This window comes from Oncorhynchus tshawytscha, linkage group LG06 (assembly GCF_018296145.1).
Source record: "Oncorhynchus tshawytscha isolate Ot180627B linkage group LG06, Otsh_v2.0, whole genome shotgun sequence".
NCBI classification, from domain to species: domain Eukaryota; kingdom Metazoa; phylum Chordata; class Actinopteri; order Salmoniformes; family Salmonidae; genus Oncorhynchus; species Oncorhynchus tshawytscha.
In genome coordinates, this window is record NC_056434.1 from 54,452,434 (window position 1) to 54,472,054 (window position 19,621).

General features: G+C 42.8%; 1 protein-coding gene across 14 annotated transcripts in view; it reads left to right on the forward strand.

Annotated features, from left to right (window-relative positions):
• Positions 1-19,621, forward strand: part of LOC112232337 (pleckstrin homology domain-containing family A member 5) — a 111,791-nt gene that overhangs the window by 36,386 nt on the left and 55,784 nt on the right. For 11 of the 14 annotated variants that reach the window (XM_042323408.1, XM_042323413.1, XM_042323412.1 and 8 more), the window contains 3 exons: positions 3,965-4,037; positions 10,273-10,373; positions 11,846-11,961. In XM_042323408.1, the coding sequence (XP_042179342.1) occupies positions 3,965-4,037; positions 10,273-10,373; positions 11,846-11,961 (290 nt within the window). Of the gene's footprint in view, positions 1-3,964; positions 4,038-10,272; positions 10,374-10,457; positions 11,420-11,816; positions 11,962-19,621 lie in introns of those variants that run through there. The other 3 variants (XM_042323419.1, XM_042323418.1, XM_042323417.1) reach the window with 2 other exon arrangements.

A 19,621-nucleotide genomic window follows, 5' to 3' on the forward strand; every position in this document is an offset into this window, starting at 1 on the left:
GGCTACAAGACCATCGCCAAGCAGCTTGGTGAGAAGGTGACAACAGTTGGTGCGATTATTCACAAATGGAAGAAACACAAAATAACTGTCAATCTCCCTCGGCCTGGGGCTCCATGCAAGATCTCACCTCGTGGAGTTGCAATGAACATGAGAATGGTGAGGAATCAGCCCAGAAATACACGGGAGGATCTCGTCAATGATCTCAAGGCAGCTGGGACCATAGTCCCCAAGAAAACAATTGGTAACACACTACGCTGTGAAGGCCTGAAATCCTGCAGCGTCCGCAAGGTCCCCCTGCTCAAGAAAGCACATATACATGCCCGTCTGAAGTTTGCCAATGAACATCTGAATGATTCAGAGGACAACTGGGTGAAAGTGTTGTGGTCAGATGAGACCAAAATGGAGCTCTTTGGCATCAACTCAACTCGCCGTGTTTGGAGGAGGAGGAATGCTGCCTATGATCCCAAAAACATGTCATGTAGTGTACCTCAAATCTTCACTCTACAGCACAAAATATACACTATTTTCAAGTTCTCTCCTATTGTGCCATTCACTTCTCTTCTATGAATAATGTAGAGGGGCTTACGTTCCCTCACTGTGCTGTCAGAATTTGATCAACAGTCTTAAGACGGGCAGCACAGGATCTTAGCCTCTAGCCTTTCTGCTCTGCTCTGCCAGTCAAACTGTGTGCGTGTGTGTGTGTGTGTGTGTGTGTGTGTGTGTGTGTGTGTGTGTGTGTGTGTGTGTGTGTGTGTGTGTGTGTGTGTGTGTGTGTGTGTGTGTGTGTGTGTGTGTGTCAGTCAAACAAGCAATGCAAAGCAGTATTTAAATAGCAGTTTCCTTAATCACATACACCAAGGCCTGTACTCATAAAGCGTCTCAGAGTAGGAGTGCTGATCTAGAATGAGGTTCACCCTGCCCATTTCATCGTGTTCATTATCATTCAAAAAGCATAACTGATCATAGATCAGCACTCCTCTGAGATGAGACTATTTGTGAATAGCGGCCCCAGGTTGAAGAGTGGTGAGCCTAAGGGAGACTGGTAGCCAGAGGGGTCCTTCTTATTCTTTTACACTCGTGCACAAAGTAGGGCCTCCTCATTTAGTTGTGATTACGATGGTGCACAGTTGACCCAAGACCCAGGGCTTTCACTCCAACAGCTGGCAGCTGATGTTTGGAAGGGGACCCCATTTGAGCTGATGGTGTGTGGGCATGCACATGCAAGTGTGTGTGTGCAAGTTTGTTAATGTTTTTTCTTCGAGGGGACTTCATTCGGGGTGATTGTAGTAGTTCAAGTTCAGAGGGAGAGAGGTGGATTTACACTTCTCTTCTGGTTCCATTCATTCAAACATGCAATCTATTGAAGTTCTGTTCTCCGCTGAAAAGGGCTGCAGTACTACTTCAATTGATTCAGGCTGAGCACCACATGATGTCACACTGATTCATTGTGAAGGCCTAACATGTGTCCCAAATGGTACCCTATTCCCTACATAGTGTAATACTTTTGACCAGAGCCCGGGCCTATAGGGCTCTGGTCTAAAGTAGTGCACTATGTAGGGAATAGGGAGCCATTTGAGACGCAACCCTCATTTTTCTCTTCCCGCCCAGCCCAAGCTCTATTATTAGCCGTGTGTGTGATCTATCTGACAAACATGACGGTTTGAGAATGGAATGGTACCTCATTCATGAACACAAAGCACAGACATGACATTCAGGAATAGAATCATAAGAGAGCTGGGTTGGTGGTTGATTCTGTTATTGGAACAAAGGCATTTCAATACATCTCAATACCGCTATAGAAAAAAAATGCCACATGTTCAAATGCATATACCACCCGGGAATGTTTGTATTTGTCTGATCTGCAAATGTACTGGGAGCATATGTCTATGTATTGTAGTGTAATGCCACCAGAACCAGCCAACCACACACCAGGCAAGTTTACAGATGGATAAACATTGGTGGCCTGAGGATTTTCCACTAAATGGTAATGAGAGTGAGTTAAAATCACCCGGGGTCCGTGTTGGTTACAGAATCGAGTCCTAGTTCTGGAATCCTAGATTAATTTAAGGAGTTTAGAGTTTAAACAAGAAGGGGACATCACTTAGTTTTCCAATAAAGAGTACCGAACCGAGGCAGTTGTTGCCCTCTCTTTCAACCCCTTACCTCACCCCCTCCTGTTACAAACAGTAGCCTGAAAAGCCCTTTGAACACAGCATCCAGTGATACCGGAGAAGGACTGCAGTGGAGTGGCTTTATTATTCAAGTTTATTTTTTCTTTTATTTCACCTTTATTTAACCAGGTAAGCTAGTTGAGAACATGTTCTCATTTACAACTGCGACCTGGCCAAGATAAAGCAAAGCAGTGCGACAGAAACAACAACACAGGGTTACATGGAATAAACAAGCGTACAGTCAATAACACAATAGAAAGAAAATAGTCTATATACAGTGTGTATAAATGGCATGAGGAGGTAAGGCAATAAATAGGCCATAGTAGCAAAGTAATTACAATTTAGCAGATTAACACTGGAGTAATAGATGAGCAGATGATGATGTGGAGATGATGGTGTGTAAGTAGTGATACTGGTGTGCAAAAGAGCAGCAAAGTAAATAAAAACAATATGGGGATGAGGTAGGTAGATTGGGTGGGCTATTTACAGATGGACTATGTACAGCTGCAGCGATTGGTTAGCTGCTCAGATAGCTGTTGTTTAAAGTTAGTGAGGGAAATGTAAGTCTCCAGCTTCAGCAATTTTTGCAATTCGTTCCAGTCACTGGCAGCAGAGAACTGGAAGGAAAGGCGGCTAAAGGAGGTGTTGGCTTTGGGGATGACCAGTGAGATATACCTGCTGGAGCACGTGCTACGGGTGGGTGTTGTTATCGTGACCAGTGAGCTGAGATAAGGCAGAGCTTTACCTAGCATAGACTTGTAGATGACCTGGAGACAGTGGGTCTGGCGACGAATATGCAGCGAGGGCCAGCCGACTAGAGCATACAGGTCGCAGTGGTGGGTGGTATAAGGCGCTATGGTAACAAAATGGATGGCACTGTGATAGACTACATCGAATTGGCAAGCTATTTTGTAGATGACATCGCCGAAGTCGAGGATTGGTAGGATAGTCCGTTTTACTAGGGTAAGTTTGGCGGCGTGAGAGAAGGAGGCTTTGTTGCGAAATAGAAAGCCGATTCTAGATTTGATTTTGGATTGGAGATGTTTGATATGAGTCTGGAAGGAGATTTTACAGTCTAGCCAGACACCTAGGTATTTGTAGTTGTCCACTTATTCTAGGTCAGAACCGTCCAGAGTAGTGATGCTAGTCGGGCGGGCAGGTGCGGGCAGCGAACGGTTGAAAAGCATGCATTTGGTTTTGCTAGTGTTTGAGAGCAGTTGGAGGCCACGGAAGGAGTGTTGTATGGCATTGAAGCTCGTTTGGAGGTTAGTTAACACAGTGTCCAAAGAAGGGCCAGAAATATACAGAATGGTGTCTGCATAGAGGTGGACCTAAATCTAACAAAGAACTCAGAACTATGTGTGTGTGTGTACCTTTTATTTTAATACAGAACAATGACCCTGTCTTAGGGGAAGGTTGTTTACGTTTCTATCACATCTGGAGTATACAACTGACTCTCTTTAATCTTCTTTATTTAGTACCAGTAACCACATTCTACGTCTGAACAGAACACCAGAAGACTGTCTGATGATCTTTATTTCTAGCTCTTAGAACGAGTGACTCAGCAGAAATACATCGTAACAATTAAGTTATTCTCTTTTTGTACTTGTAAATAACCAGAATCAGTGGTATTGTCTACAGAAGGTGGGATAGTTTCTCAAACCTCTCCTTGGGGTTCCAAAGCCATTACATGTATTCAACTACTACATTAACAAGTCTTTGACTAGTTGTAAGGTGAGCTGAGGAGACATAATTTGGTCTGACTGTTTCTGTGTCCCTCTGTTATGTTTCAGGACAGCACGGGGATGAAGCTATGGAAGAAGAGGTGGTTTGTGCTGTCAGATATGTGCCTGTACTACTACAGAGGTGAGTCCACTATGAAGAACACGTATATTTTTTCTAAACAGTAAGCATAAATATATCACAACAGATACTAGCCTTATCCTGGATTCTATTGCCTATATCTGCAAATGTGTGGTACAGAAATGCCATTTTGATGTTCACGGTGTCTTGAATCTCTTGCTGTAACTTGTCAGAAGTAAACATTTATTGGTTTAACCAGGAAGGACTCATTGAGATTTGAAATCTATTTTTGAAGAGTGTCCTGGCCAAGATAGGCAGCACCAAGTCACTGCACAATTACAGACAGACAACATGAAAAACTACAGGTAATCTAGTAAAAAACCATAGAATTCACAAGAGTATAACAAAATCATAAAACAGCTATTTAAAAACATTGACAAGTCAGGGAATCAGCCTCAAAATCCTTCATCAATGATTTAAACTGGAAGAACTTGTCCCGTTTTTAAAAGTACTTTATAAGGCGCTCCAAGCCAATGTCGCAGAGTACATAAAAGCCCTTTTACCAAATTCAGTTCGGACATTTGGAACAGTTAGCAGGATAAAGTCCTAGGAACGAAGTACCCACCACATTTCTGAACAATAACAATGGCCAAATTAAATGGTAGTAAACCCAAAATTGTCACGCCCTGACCTTAGATATCTCTGTTTTCTTTATATTTTGGTTAGGTCAGGGCGTGACTAGGTTTTTGTATTGTCTAGGGGTTTTTGTATGTCTAGGGTTTTTGTAGGTCTAGGTGATTTGTATGTATAGGGTGGCCTGATACGGGACCCAATCAGACGCAGCTGTTTATCGTTGTCTCTGATTGGGGATCATATTTAGGTAGCCATTTCCCTTTGGTGTTTGTGGGATCTTGTCTATGTGTAGTTACCTGTCAGCACTTGTTTGTATAGCTTCACGGTTCATTTTGTTAGTTTGTTCTGTGTTCATTCTTTAAATAAATAAGAATGTACGCATACAACGCTGGTCCGATTCTTATAACGGACATGACAAAAATGGCTTTGTAAATAAAAGTATACCAGTGACTGAGCCTACGATTTGACTAGTGAAGGCCAGCCAACCCTTGTATATAAAGTGTAGCGGTGTGTAAGGGTTTTGCAGTTTAAAATAAATCTCAATGCTCCATGGTAAAGGGTGTCAATTGATCTCAAACACTGAACGAAGCATTCATATATAAAATATCCCCCGTCTTTTAAAGGCATAAATGTAGCTGATACTAGCGTCCTTCTGTCTTCAAAAGAAAAACAGGCCTTATTCCTAAAATAAAATCCCAACTTCAGCTTCAATTTTTCTGTAAATTGTTGAATATGCAATTTAACCATCATCAATTAAAATTCCAAGATAATTATATGAGGTTACTGTTTCGAAATCTCATTGCCCTGACAGGTAGTAATAGGTGAAAGGTTCAGAGGTCTATTTCTTGCTTTAGAAAACACCATTAGCTTAGTTGTCAGATTGAGGATAAGCTTCAATTGACACAAGGTATGTTGAACTGTATAAAAAGCAGTTTGCAAGTTCTGGAAAGCTTTTTTGAGAGCCACAACAATACATAACAGTATCATCAGCATAGAAGTGAAATTGCGCATTTTGCACATTTTTGTCTAACTTATTTATATAAATAGTGAATAAGAGGGAACCAAGTACAGAGCCCTGGGGCACACCATTACAGACAGACAATTTAACAGACAGATGAGCCCATCAAATTGAGTGCACTGAGTTCTATCAGACAGATTGTAGCAAACCAAGCAGCTGCATGCTCCGAAAGACCTACAGTTCGCTCGACAATCTCTGCCTCAGTTTAGCATGATCAAGTGCATCAAAAGCCTTAGAGAGGTTAATAAAAAGTGAGACACAGTGCTGATTTTTGTCAAGGGCTTCAGTGATATTATTTAAAACCTTCATGGCTGCTGTAATTGTGCTATGCTTCTTCCTGAAGCCCGATTGGTACATTGATAAAATTGAGTTAGTATATAAAACTATTTTAGCTGTTCACAACAAGGGTTTCAGGTATTTTCACCAGGGGTGACAGTTTTGAGATTGGCCTATAATTATTTAAAAAATGTGGATCTCCCCCTTTTAAAATTGGTAGGACAAATGCTGATTTCCAGATCTTTGGAATTGCATTACATTCCAGAGTTAAATTTAACAGATATGTAAGTGGTTCAACTATCAAATCAAATCAAAATAAATTATAAAGCCCTTCTTACATCAGCTGATCTCTCAAACTGCTGCACAGAAACCCAGCCTAAAACCCCAAACAGCAAGCAATGCAGGTGAAGAAGCATGGTGGCTAGGAAAGGTCGGAACCTAGGAAGAAACCAAGAGAGGAACCAGGTTATGAGGGGTGGCCAGTCCTCTTCTGGCTGTGCCGGGTGGAGATTAGAACAGAAAATTGCCACGATGTTCATATGTTCATAAATGACCAGCATGGTCAAATAATAATAAGGCAGAACAGTTGAAACTGGAGCAGCAGCACGGCCAGGTGGACTGGGGACAGCAAGGAGTCATCGGGCCAGGTTGTCCTGAGGCATGGTCCTAGGGCTCAGGTTCCTCTGAGAGAGAGAAAGAAGAAAAGAAAGAGATAAAGAGAATTAGAGAGAGCATACTTAAATTCACACAGGACACCAGGTAAGACAGGAGAAATACTCCAGATATAACAGGCTGACCCTAGCCCCTCGACACATAAACTACTGCAGCATAAATACTGGAGGCGGAGACCTGTCTCCGGGGTCAGGTGATACTGTGGCCCCATCCGATTATACCCCCAGACAGGGCCAAACAGGCAGGATATAACCCCACCCACTTTGCCAAAGCACAGCCCCCACACCAACAGAGGGATATCTTCAACCACCAACTTACCATCCGGAGACAAGGCCGAGTATAGTCCAGAAATATCTCCGCCACGGCACAACCCAAGGGGGGTCCCAACCCAGACAGGAAGATCACGTCAGTGACTCAACCCACTCAAGTGACGCACCCCTCCTAGGGACAGCATGGAAGAGCACCAGTAAGCCAGTGACTCAGCCCCTGTAATAGGGTTAGAGGCAGAGAATCCCAGTGGAGAGAGGGGAACCGGCCAGGCAGAGACAGCAAGGGCAGTTTGTTGCTCCAGTGCCTTTCCGTTCACCTTCACACTCCTGGGCCAGACTACACTCAATCATAGGACCTACTGAAGAGATGAGTCTTCAATAAAGACTTAAAGGTTGAGGCCAAGTCTGCGTCTCTCACGTGGGTAGGCAGACCATTCCATAAAAATGTAGCTCTATAGGAGAAAGCCCTGCCTCCAGATGTTTGCTTTAAAAAATCTAGGGACAATTAGGAGGCCTGCGTCTTGTGACCGTAGCGTATGTGTAGGTATGTACGGCAGGACCAAATCGGAAAGATAGGTAGGAGCAAACCCATGTAATGCTTTGTAGGTTAGCAGTAAAACCTTGAAATCAGCCATTGCCTTAACAGGAAGCTAGTGTAGAGAGGCTAGCACTGGAATAATATGATTAAATCTTTTGTTGATGAATTACAAAAAATTAATATGCTGCCAGTTTTAAAAAGCAGGGATCAAGAAGATGAGGACCTGCAGGCTTTCTCTGATCTAAGTATTTCAGGACTTTATGTACCTCGTGCACTGAGAATGGCAAAAAGATAAAAGTTTGACCAGCTCTCACTGGTTCATCCAGACAGGGTTGTACAGAGACAGAGGATACTGAATCAAACAGCCTACCAGATGATACGAAGTGCTCATTAAAACAATTCAGCTTTTCAGTTTTGTCATATACAGCAACAGAGACCTTCAATACACATGACGGTAATTCATTAACATTTCTGTTACCAGACAGACTTAATAGCCTTCCAAAACGTTCTATGGTCATCAGTGGTAACAGACATAAAATATTCAGACTTGGCCTTCCTGAGAAGAAAATAACACTTGTTTCGTATCTGCCTAAAAGGAAGCCAATCAGAATCAGAACATGATTTCCTTGCCTTTTTATTTTTAAGATTATGTTTGTGAATAATACAAGACAGCTCAGAAGAAAACTATGGATTATCCCTTCCTTTAACTCTGAACCTGTGGAATGGGGCATTTTTGTTTACTATTTGGAAAAAAACATCATGAAAGCAGAATATTTATGTGGAACATTTGTCAATATCAAATCAATCAGGGGAAATTTCTCTGGACATTTGAGATTTGGGTTGGTGAGTGAGTTAATCAACTGGGTAAGATTCATAGAATTACAACACATTTTAAAATCATCAGACACCGACTTTAACCAACACCAGTTGAGATCACCAATCAAGATAATTTCACTGTTAAGAAGTTTAGACATAAGGTGCATCAGAGAAGAAAATGCACCACAGAGAGCAGAGGGGAGGTCTATAACAGCCAATCACAGTTATAGAGAAACCCTTTGAAACCTCACGATTCAAAGCAAGAAATTCCAACTGTTTTCAAATAGTTTCAGACTTTGCCACACTTACAAGGAATTTCGTCTTTACATATATAGCCGCACCCCTATCTTTCTTAACTCAGTCAGTGTGATACACATTGTAAACATTTATACAATTATCCTTATCAAAAATAGACTTGCTGAGCCAGGTCTCAGAAAACACACTTACATCAGCATCAGTTGATGTAGCCCAAATCCAAACCCCATCAATTTTTGACAACAGGCTGCCCACATTTAAATGAAAAATACCAAAACCAGATCTAGATTTCAAATCTGAGGGGGTTTAGAGACATATCAGGGCCAGGGTTAGGTAGGGTTACCTGATATCAACAACTGAAGAATAACTAGGGACCTCTGTTTAATAACCCCAGGTCGTCCCCAGGTCGTTGCTGCAAATGAGAACGTGTTCTCAGTAAACTTACCTGGTAAAATAACGGATGAATAAATAAAAAATATAAATAACCTGGTAGACAACAAGGCCTATGGCCACCTAGGGTATGACTTCCTCTGCTGAGTGGCTTATACCAGATCTACTGTATATAACGCACGCACACACTCAAGCAAGGGGTTGGGTAGATTACTTTCTAAATGTAATCCGTTAAAGTTACTAGTTACCTGTCCCAAATTGTAGTTAGTAACGTAGTCAATGCAACATGCCGAAACAAAATTGACTATGCAACACTTAGTATGCAAAACTAGATTTGCAAGAAATTGTGTTGTAGGCAGAACGCATTGGAGTAGGATTCTATTGCATTGACACACACGACTCTACACAGACCAGTGCACAGATCGGTACTCTACACAGACCGGTGCTGGCATAACCATTCAGTTGCAGTAGGCCTATATGCAAATAGACCATTGCCATATATGGATCTGAGCCATTTACTTTGAACTGGAAAACAAATGGGGAAAAGAGAGGTCAATTGTTTTAGTCTCAAGGGTGCCATTGCTAGCTTGGGGGCAGCAGTGAGTGGTAGAGTAAGAAAGAAACGGAAACAGTTTTATTACAAACCAGTGATTCCACAGGAAAATGGTAAGTGATACATCAAACACACAGAGCCCTTTGAACAGCAGGTATAGCTTACATATAGTATGGCTGCATCTGAAATGGCACCCTATAGGGTCAAATTTGGAACGCAGCCATAGTCTAGGTCAGGGATGGGCATCTCCAGTCCTCCGGAGCCAGATTGGTCTCACACTCTTCCCCCAGTTAGTGTGAAATCTCATTTACTGCCTTATGGAGGGAGGGAGGTTGGGAGGGAGGGAGGGAGGGTGAGAGTGAGGCTGGGAGGGAGAGAAGGATGGAGAACAAAACAGGCTGGAGGACACCGATCGATCCTGGAGCCAGGCCTCCCAGTCAGAGCCCCAGGACAAACGGTTTCCATCCACTTCCTACTACAGAGAGCACACACACACGGTTCGCAGTACACACACACACGTGCACACACACACAGGAACACGCAGTTGATTACGCACACACATGCACGCGAGCACAAACACACACACACTCTTCCACCCAGTATGGTCTCAGCTGGATGTAATACGGTTTAGCGAAAGGTTATCTCTCTGCTGGAGTTTAATCAATGGATATATGCTAATCTCTTTCTCTGCCTGTCATTTAAATCACTAGGTAACCTCCTTAATATGATTTTATATAATTATCCCGGTGAGGAAGAGGGATTTGTTTCACAGCAGCAATAACTGCATAGACAAACTTCTGAAGAAGATAAAATAAGGATCTACTCTACAGATGAAATACAACTCATCTTTGTTTCCTGTTTGTTTTTGTTTCCTTCAGATGAGAAAGAGGAGGGTATCCTCGGCAGCATCCTCCTGCCTAGCTTTCATATATCTATGCTGTCTGTCGACGACCACATCAACAGGAAATATGCCTTCAAGGTCAGTACTTGTTTTCATTCTTTTGTCATATTGTCATTTGGCTACAGTGGTTGATTCTTTTTATTTGGTGTCTGAGATTCCCGAGTTAAGGGGAAACGAGTGAGAGATTCATTAGGAGGTGAAAAATTCAAGTTTGTTTGATACATAAAAAAAATAAATGCGAGAACAAGAAGAAAAGAGTGAGTTTAGTCAAGGATTAAGAGGGAAGAGAAAATGCAGTTTTTTTCTGGTGTGTGCTACCACTACTTTAAGCATTGTTAGTAAGAGTTTAGTATTGGTCAAAGAGAGGAAAAATAAGGCTGTTTTATCTGCTGTTACTGCTATAGAGTATTGGTAGTAAGCAGCAGGAACCGCATTCAGCTCTAGAGCCTGCGAGTCCAGTGGCAGCCAGTCCTATTTAATTTTATGGCATCTCTCTCGGTGCTGTGGCTTTCTCTCTGGTCGGGTTCCTTTCCAAAGCCACAGAGAGAGACGAGGGTTCGGCTCAGCCCTGCCAAACAGCACAGCCACACAGACGCCCAGGAGTCTTCCCAAGGTCTCTCTAAGCAACCACACATACTCAGTTTCCATATCCTCAGAGAGAGAAGGAGGGAGGGAGACAGATCATGGAGGAAGGGAAATGAAGGGGGAGGAGGAAGAAAACAGAGCTGTGCATGACCCCTGTAGATCTTAGGAATAATAATAATAGCAATATTTTACATAACTCAGGAAATGGAATGACGTTAACTCAACATTATGCCAATCATTTTAAACTCTCCATATTCCTGTCTCTTGTGGCAAACATGGCAGTTTCATAAGCCTCACTGACTGTTCATTCCTCACTGACTGTTGTTACAAATACATTTTTGGATGACACAGGAATGGCTGCCTTTAGTCTTCAATCCCTGGTAAACAGAATATTGGTATTACTCAATGTGTTCTTGTCTGTCTTTCTCTCTCTGCTGTCTCCTTCCATGCACACACTAACAATGCCTTTGTTTGTCTACTGCGAGCGGGTCTTGAGTGAGGAGAATCAGCAGCCTGTTTACCAGTCCAAGTGTTGCATGGTAAGTCCTGAGTCCTGATTCCGTAATGTAGTAGTTTTCAAATCTGATGAGTCATGGGTTTAGATGGGTTTGGCCTGGTGGTGTGGATTTTATTATGTCAGGATATAATTATGTCAGGATGATATTATGTCCTAAAATATGCTTTCTATGTGTCCTAAAAAAAACATTCACACCAGTAGGAAGAATTTAACTAGTCAATGATTATGTCATAACAAATTAACTGAGATTGGTTATGTCCATCATTGATAAGAGAAGATGCTGCTGTAGCAAACTATTCTGACTGACTGTTCACATATACAGTGTTGGCTTTAGAACTTAAATAAAACCAGAGTAAAAGAGACCACATCCCAGTTGACTCAACTAACCCGCTTCTTGCCCTTTCTCTCTTCTCTTCCAGGTCTCTTTTCTTCGACTCTGATCTGGCAGGCGACACATCCCAACATGCGAACGTACTACTTTTGCACAGACGCAGCCAAAGACATGGAGTCATGGATGAAGGTGATGACAGATGCTGCCCTGGTGCACTCAGAGCCTATCAAGAGGTTTGTACTCAATCAATCAATAAGTGACACTTCGTTTCCTATTCAGTTGAGATGTCAGTACCGAGTAGTAACACAACAGAGACCCTATTTCCCATTCAGTCGAGCTGTGAGGCTCAGTCTATCCTGGACAATTGTCTTAGTCAATTTAGCTACTGAACTTGGAGGAATAGTTTAATTGGATCTCAGACAGTGTTTGAACGGTGGTAACCTCCTAAATAGAAATATTAAGGAGCTGTGTGTTGTGTGTGTGGTGGTGTGTGTGTGTGTGTGTGTGTGTGTGTGTGTGTGTGTGTGTGTGTGTGTGTGTGTGTGTGTGTGTGTGTGTGTGTGTGTGTGTGTGTGTGTGTGTGTGTGTGTGTGTGTGTGTGTGTGTGTGTGTGTGAGAGAGAGAGAGAGAGAGTGATAGAGGCGTCATGTGAAGGGATTATGGGGATTTCGAGTGAAATAACAGTCACTTGCGAACCTTCCTCAACAACGCTTCCTCCTCTCTACACGGCAGAACAGTGTGTGTGTGTGTCATCTACCTGGCAGTGTGAAGAGGAGGCCTAAACGGTGAAATTATTTTTAATTGAATGAAGTGATGTGATGGTGTCTCTGGCTGCAGTCCTCAGGGAGATACGATAGCTAATTGAGCAGGTGACACCGGAACAACTCTGCTGCCAAATCAAAATAAAACGAAATAAAATTGTTTTGGTCGCATACACATATTTTGCAGATGTTATCGCGGGTGTAGCAAAATGCTTATGTTCCTACGTCCAACAGTGCAGCAATTCTTAACAATACAAAACAATACACTCAAATCCCCAAAATATAAAGAAGGAATTAAGGAATATAGAAATATTAGAACGATCAATGTCAGAGTCCGGAATATACAGTGCATTCGGAAAGTATTCAGACCTCAACTTTTCAACATCTTGTTACGTTACAGCCTTATTCTAAAATGTATTAAATCGTTTTTCCCCTCATTAATCTACACACAATTTTAGCAAATGTATTACTAATAAAAAACAGAAATACCTTATTTACATAAGTATTCAGAACTTTTGCTTTGAGACTCGAAATTGAGCTCAGGTGCGTCCTGTTTCCACATCCTTTATATGTTTCTACAAGTCCAGCTGTGGTAAATTCAATTGATTGGACATGATTTGGAAAGGTACAAACCTGTCTATATAAGGTCACACAGCTGACAGTGCATGTCAGAGCAAAAACCAAGCCATCAGGTTCTACAGCTGCACATCGAGAGCATCCTGGTTGCATCACTGCCTAGTATGGCAACCGCTCGGCCTTCGACCGCAAGGCACTACAGAGGGTAGTGCGCACGGCCCAGTACATCACTGGGGCCAAGCTTCCAGCTATCTAGGACCTCTATACCAGGAGGTGTCAGAGGAAGGCCCTAAAAATTGCCAAAGACACCAGCCACCCTAGTCATAGACTGTTCTCTCTGCTGCCACACGGAAATCGGTACTGGAGCACCAAGTATAGGTCCAAGAGTCTTTTTAACAGCTTCTTTCCCCAAGACATAAGACTCCCGAACAGCTAATCAAAGGGCTACCCTCTTTTACGCTGCTGCTACTCTCTGTTTATTATCTATGCATAGTCACTTTATTAACTCTACCTACATGTACATATTACCTCAATTACCTCAACTAACCGGTGCCCCCGCACATTGACTCTGTACCGGTTCCCCCTGTATATAGCCTCGCTATTGTTATTTTACTACTGCTGTTTAATTATTTTTTACAATTATTTTAAATTTGCACTTATCTTTTTTTTTTTTTACAAAATACTTATTTTTCTTAACTTGGTTGTTGGTTAACGGCTTAAGTAAGCATTTCACTGTAAGGTGAAACCTGTTGTATTTGGCGCATGTGACAAATAGCATTTGATTTGATTTGGGGTACCCAAAAATGTCTACAGTGTTGAAGGTCCCCAAGAACACAGTGGCCTCCATCATTCTTAAAAGGAAGAAGTTTGGAAACACCAAGACTCTTCCTTGAGCTGGCCTTCTGGGCCAAACTGAGAAATCAGTGGGAGAAGGGCCTTGGTCAAGGAGGTGACCAAGAGCCACTCTGTCAGAGCTCCAAAGTTATTCTGTTGAGATGGGAGAACCTTCCAGAAGGACAACCATCTCTGCAGCACTCCACCAATCAGGCCTTTATGGTAGAGTTGCCAGACGGATGCCACTCCTCACTAAAAGGCACATGACAGCCTTCTTCGGAGTTTTCCAAAAGGCACCTAAAGACTCTCAGACCATCAGAAACAAAATTCTGTGGCCTGATGAAACCGAACTATTTGGCCTAAATGACAAGGGTCATGTCTGGAGGAAACCTGGAGCCATCACTACGGTGAGTCATGGCTTTGGCAGCATCATACTTAGAGGATGTTTTTCAGTGGCAAGGACTGGGAGACTAGTCAGGATCGAGGGAAAGATGAATGGAGCAAAGTACAGAGAGATCCTTGATGAAAACCTGCTCCAGAGCACTTAGGACCTCAGACTGGGTCGAAGGTTCACCTTCCAGCAGAACAACGACCTTAAGCACACAGCCAAGGCAAAGCAGGAGTGGCTTCGGGACAAGTCTCTGAATGTCCTTGAGTGGCCCAGCCAGAGCCCGGACTTGAACACAATCAAACATCTCTGGAGAGACTTGAAAATTGCTGTGCGGAGACGCTTCCCATCCAACCTGAGAGAGCTTGAAAGGATCTGCAGAGAAAAATGGGAGAAACTCCCCAAATACAGATGTGCCAAGCTTTCAGCGTCATACCCCAGAAGACTCAAGGCTGTAATCTCTGCCAATGTTGCCTCAACAAAGTACTGAGTAAAAGGTCTGAATACTTATGTAAAAGTTATATTTAAAAATGTTAAACCTGATTTTGCATTGTCATTATTGGGTATTTTGTGTAGATTGATGAGATTTTTTTTTAAATGGGTCAGAATACTTTCCAAATGCACTGTAAATATATACGGTACCAGTCAAAAGTTTGGAAACACCTAGTCATTCAATGATTTTTCTATATTTTTACTATGTAGAATTATAGTGAAGACATCAAAACTATGTAATAACACATATGGAATCATTTAGTAACCAAAAAAGTGTTAAACAAATGAAAATATATTTTACATGTTAGATTCTTCAAAGTAGCCTCCTTTGCCTTGATAACGGCTTTGCACACTCTTGACATTCTCTCATCCAGCTTCATGAGGAATGCTTTTCCAACAGTCTTGAAGGAGTTTCCACATATGCTGAGCACTTGATGGCTGCTTTTCCTTCACTCTGCTGTAGAACTCATCCCAAACCATCTCAATTGGGTTGAGGTCGGGTGATTGTGGAGGCCAGGTCATCTTATGCAGCACTCCATCACTCTCTGTCTTGGCCAAATAGCCCTTACACAGCCTGAAGGTGTTTTGGGTCATTGGCCTGTTGAAAAACAAATGATAGTCCCACTAAGCACAAACTGTATGGGATGGCGTATCGCTGCAGACTGCTGTGGTAGCCATGCTGGTTAAGTGTGCCTTGAATTCTAAATAAATCACTGACAGTGTCACCAGGAAAGCACCCCCACACCATCACACCTCCTCTTTCATGCTTCATGGTGGGAATCACACATGCAGAGATAATCCGTTCACCTACTCTGTGTCTCACAAAGACATGGAGATTGGAACCAAAAATTTCAAATTTGGACTAATCAGACCAAAGGACCTTGGTCCAAGCAAGTCACTTTGTCTTCTTACCTTTTGACTGGTACTGTATGTATACTGTATGATGGTGGGTATAGATATTAAGGACAGTATATTCATTAAAAAAATGTGTGTATAGCAGTTTTGTCACACAACACATTGCCGCAGATGCCTCAAGTTTTGAGAAGCGTGAAATTGGCATACTGACTGCAGGAATGTCCATCAGAGCTGTTGCCAGTAAATTGAATGTTAATTTCTCTACCATAAGATGCCTCCAATATCGTTTTAGAGAATTTGTCAGTACGTCCAAACGGCCTCACTGTCACGACTTCCGCCGCCGAAGTCGGTCCCTCTCTTTGTTCGTGCGGCGTTCGGCGGTCGACGTCACCTGTCTTCTAGCCATCGTTGATCCACCTTTAATCTTTGTTTTCTACACACCTGGTTTTCATTCCCCCAATTACATGTTCATGTATTTAACCCTCTGTTTCCCCCTGTTTTTTTTTGCGTGATTGTTTTTATGTTCATGTCGGTTCATGATGGCTGGTTTTTTGACGGGTGCTGTTTTCACCCGTGCGTAATATTTACAGTTTGTATTTGGTCAAGTGTATTTGTTACCTTGTGCCTTGATTTATGAGTAAAGTACATTGCTCACTCAGTTTTTGCTCTCCTGTGCCTGACTTCATGCACCAGCTACACTCACCTTCTGACACTCACAACCGCAGACCACGTGTAACCAAGCCAGCCCAGGACCTTCACATCCGACTTCTTCACCTGTGGGATCATCTGAGACCTGCCACTCAGACAACGGATCAAACTGTGGGTTTGCACAATTGTAGAATTTCTGCACATATACTCAGAAAACGTCTCAGTAAAGCATTGCTTGTCGTTCTCACCATGGTCTTGACTTGACTGCAGATCGGCGTTGCAGCCGACTTCATTGGGCAAAGGCTCACCTTCGATGGCCACTGGTGCGCTGGAGAAGTGTGCTCTTTATGGATGAATCCTGGTTTCAACTCTACCGGGCAAAGGGCAGATAGCGTGTATGGCATCGTGTGGCAAGCAGTTTGCTGATGTCAACGTTGTGAACAGAATGCCCCATGGTGGCAGTTGGGTTATAGTATGGGCAGGCATAAGCTACGGACAATGAACACAATTTGAATTTATCGATGGCAATTTGAATGAACAGATACCGTGCCGATGTCCTGAGGCCCATTGTAGTGCCGTTCATCCGCTGCCATCACGTCATGTTTCAGCATGATAATGCACAGCCATCGCAAGGATAGGTACACAATTCCTGAAAGCTGAAAAGGTCCCTGTTCTTCCATGGCCTGAATACTCACCAGACATGTCACCCATTGAGTATGTTTGGGATGCTCTGGATTGATGTATACGACAGCGTGTTACAATGCCTGCCAATATTCAGCAACTTCGCATAGCCATTGAAGAGGGACAATGTTCCACAGGTGACAATCAACATTCTGAAGAAGTCTATGCAAAGGAGATGTGTTGCGCTGCATGAGGGCAAATGGTGTTTTCTGATGGTGTTTTGGTATTTTCTCAGACCATCAGATACATATCAGTATACCCGCGCGTGTGAAATCCGTAGATTAGAGCCTAATGAATTTATTTAAATTGACTGATTTCCTTATATCAAATTGTATTAGTGTTACGTCCGTCGTTAAATGAAGACCAATGTGCAACGTGGTAGGCATGCATTTTAATTTTAAATGTTCCACCAAAAACAATAAACAACTCAATGAACGTCAAGCTAGGAGTGCAACACATGCAACACAAAGACAAGATCCCACAACTGAAAGAGGGAAAGGGCTGCCTAAGTATGATCCCCAGTCAGAGACAACGATAGACAGCTGCCTCTGATTGGGAACCATACTCTGCCAACAAAGAAATATAAACATAGATTTCCCACCCTAGTCACACCCTGACCTACCAAACAGAGAACTTAAAGTATCTCTAAGGTCAGGGCGTGACAATTAGTAACATGCCAAATACAACCTTACTACAGTGAAATGCTTACTTACGAGCCCCTAACCGACAATGCAGTTTCAGAAAACATATGGAATAGAATAAAATATAAAAGTAACAAGTAATTAAAGAGCAGAATAACAATTTTGAGGCCATTTTCAGGAGGGTACCGATACAGAGTCAATGTGCAGGGGCACCGGTTAGTTGAGGTAGTATGTACATTTAGGTACAGTTATTAAAGTGACTATGCATAGATGACAACTGAGAGTAGCAGTGGTGTAAAGAGGGGGGGAATATGCAAATAGTCTGGGTCCATTTGACTAGATGTTCAGGAGTCTCATGGCTTGTGGGTAGAAGCTATTTAGAAGCCTCTTGGACCTCTTCCGTGTAACTCGTCGATTTTGTTCTCCAAAGATTGCACGTTTGCTATCAGAATGGAGGGAAGTGGGGGTTTATTCTATCGCCCTACGAATTCTTAGAAGGCAGCCCACTCTTCGGCCCCTCTATCTCCGCCGCCTCTTCATGCAGATCACAGGGATCGGGGCCTGTTCCCGAGGAAGCTGTTTAACCTTTGTGTCGGGCTCGTCAGATTCGTGTAAGGAAAAAAAGGATTCTGCTAGTCCGTGGTGAGTAATCGCAGTCATGATGTGTATAAGTTATTTTTGGTCATAAGAGACAGTAGGGCAACATTATATACAAAATAAGTTAAAAAAATAAGTTTTTACAACGCAGATAAACAAAAAAACACAAAACGTTTGCCTTCCTCTCCTGCGCCAACAATACTTCAACATTGTTGCAAGTTGCGTTTATATTTTTCTTCAGTTTACACAGGGCAGCAGACTATAAAGTGCATGCTTGAGTACCAGGTGGATGCCGGCTAGTAACAGTGAGTAAAGTTCAGGGCAGGATACTGGGCGGAGGCTAGCTAGTGGTGACTATTTTACAGTCTGATGGTCTGGATATAGAAGCTGTTTTTCAGTCTCTCGGAACCAGCTTTCATGCAGCTGTACTGTGTCCACCTTCTAGGTACTGGGGTGAACAGGCCATGGCTCGGGTGGCTGAAGGGGTAGGCAGTGTGCCCCAGTTAATGCGTTGGGCTCTGGAGAGCACTGCGATTGTGGATGGTGCAGTTTCGGTGATACAGCCCAAAAGGATGCTCTTAATGGTTCATCTGTAGAAGTTTGTGAGGGTCTTACGGGCCAAAACAAATTTCTTCAGCCTCCTGAGGTTTGAAGAGGCTCTGTTTTGCTTTCTTCACCACACTGTGTGTGTGGATGGACTATTTTAGGTTGTCAGTGATGTGCACACCTAGGAACTTGAAGCTTTTCACCCTCTTCACTGTGGCCCTGTCGATGTGGATGGGGACGTGCTTCCTCTGCTGTCTTCTGAAGTCCACGATCAGCTCCTTCGTCTTGTTGACGTTGAGGGAGAGGCTATTTTCCGGGAACCACTCTGCCAGGGCCCTAACCTTTTCCCTGTAGGGACTGGCGCAAATGGCACTTTAGTCTATTTATTCGTCTCATCCCATCTCCTCTACTGCTTTTGCCCTTTTCCTTACCTTCTCTTACTCTTAAAACCGGGTGGTACAGTCTTAAAATCTACCTCTTGTAATTCAACATCCCAATATGTTGCTTTATCTTGGAACTCATAATAACCTTTACTGTATTTGTACCCATTGTACCTCTACTCTAGTTGTTTGAGCATAAAACCTTTCATACATTCATAAAAACACCCAGAAGTAAACAACCTTAAATACAAAAATAAAACTACCTCGCAACCTTTCTTCCAGCTAAATATACTCCTGATCAGCCAGTCAGTGGTGTGCAATGCAGCAGAAACATGCCTGATGAGGTTTTCATAGGGCCCTATGTGACTTCCATAGTCCTGAAAGAGACACAGACAAGCAGAGGGCAGGGAAACACATTATGTTGCTGGCTACTGCCATTAAACACCAACAGTCTGAGTTTGGAAACTGGGACGGCTGTCAAACAAATTGGTCTC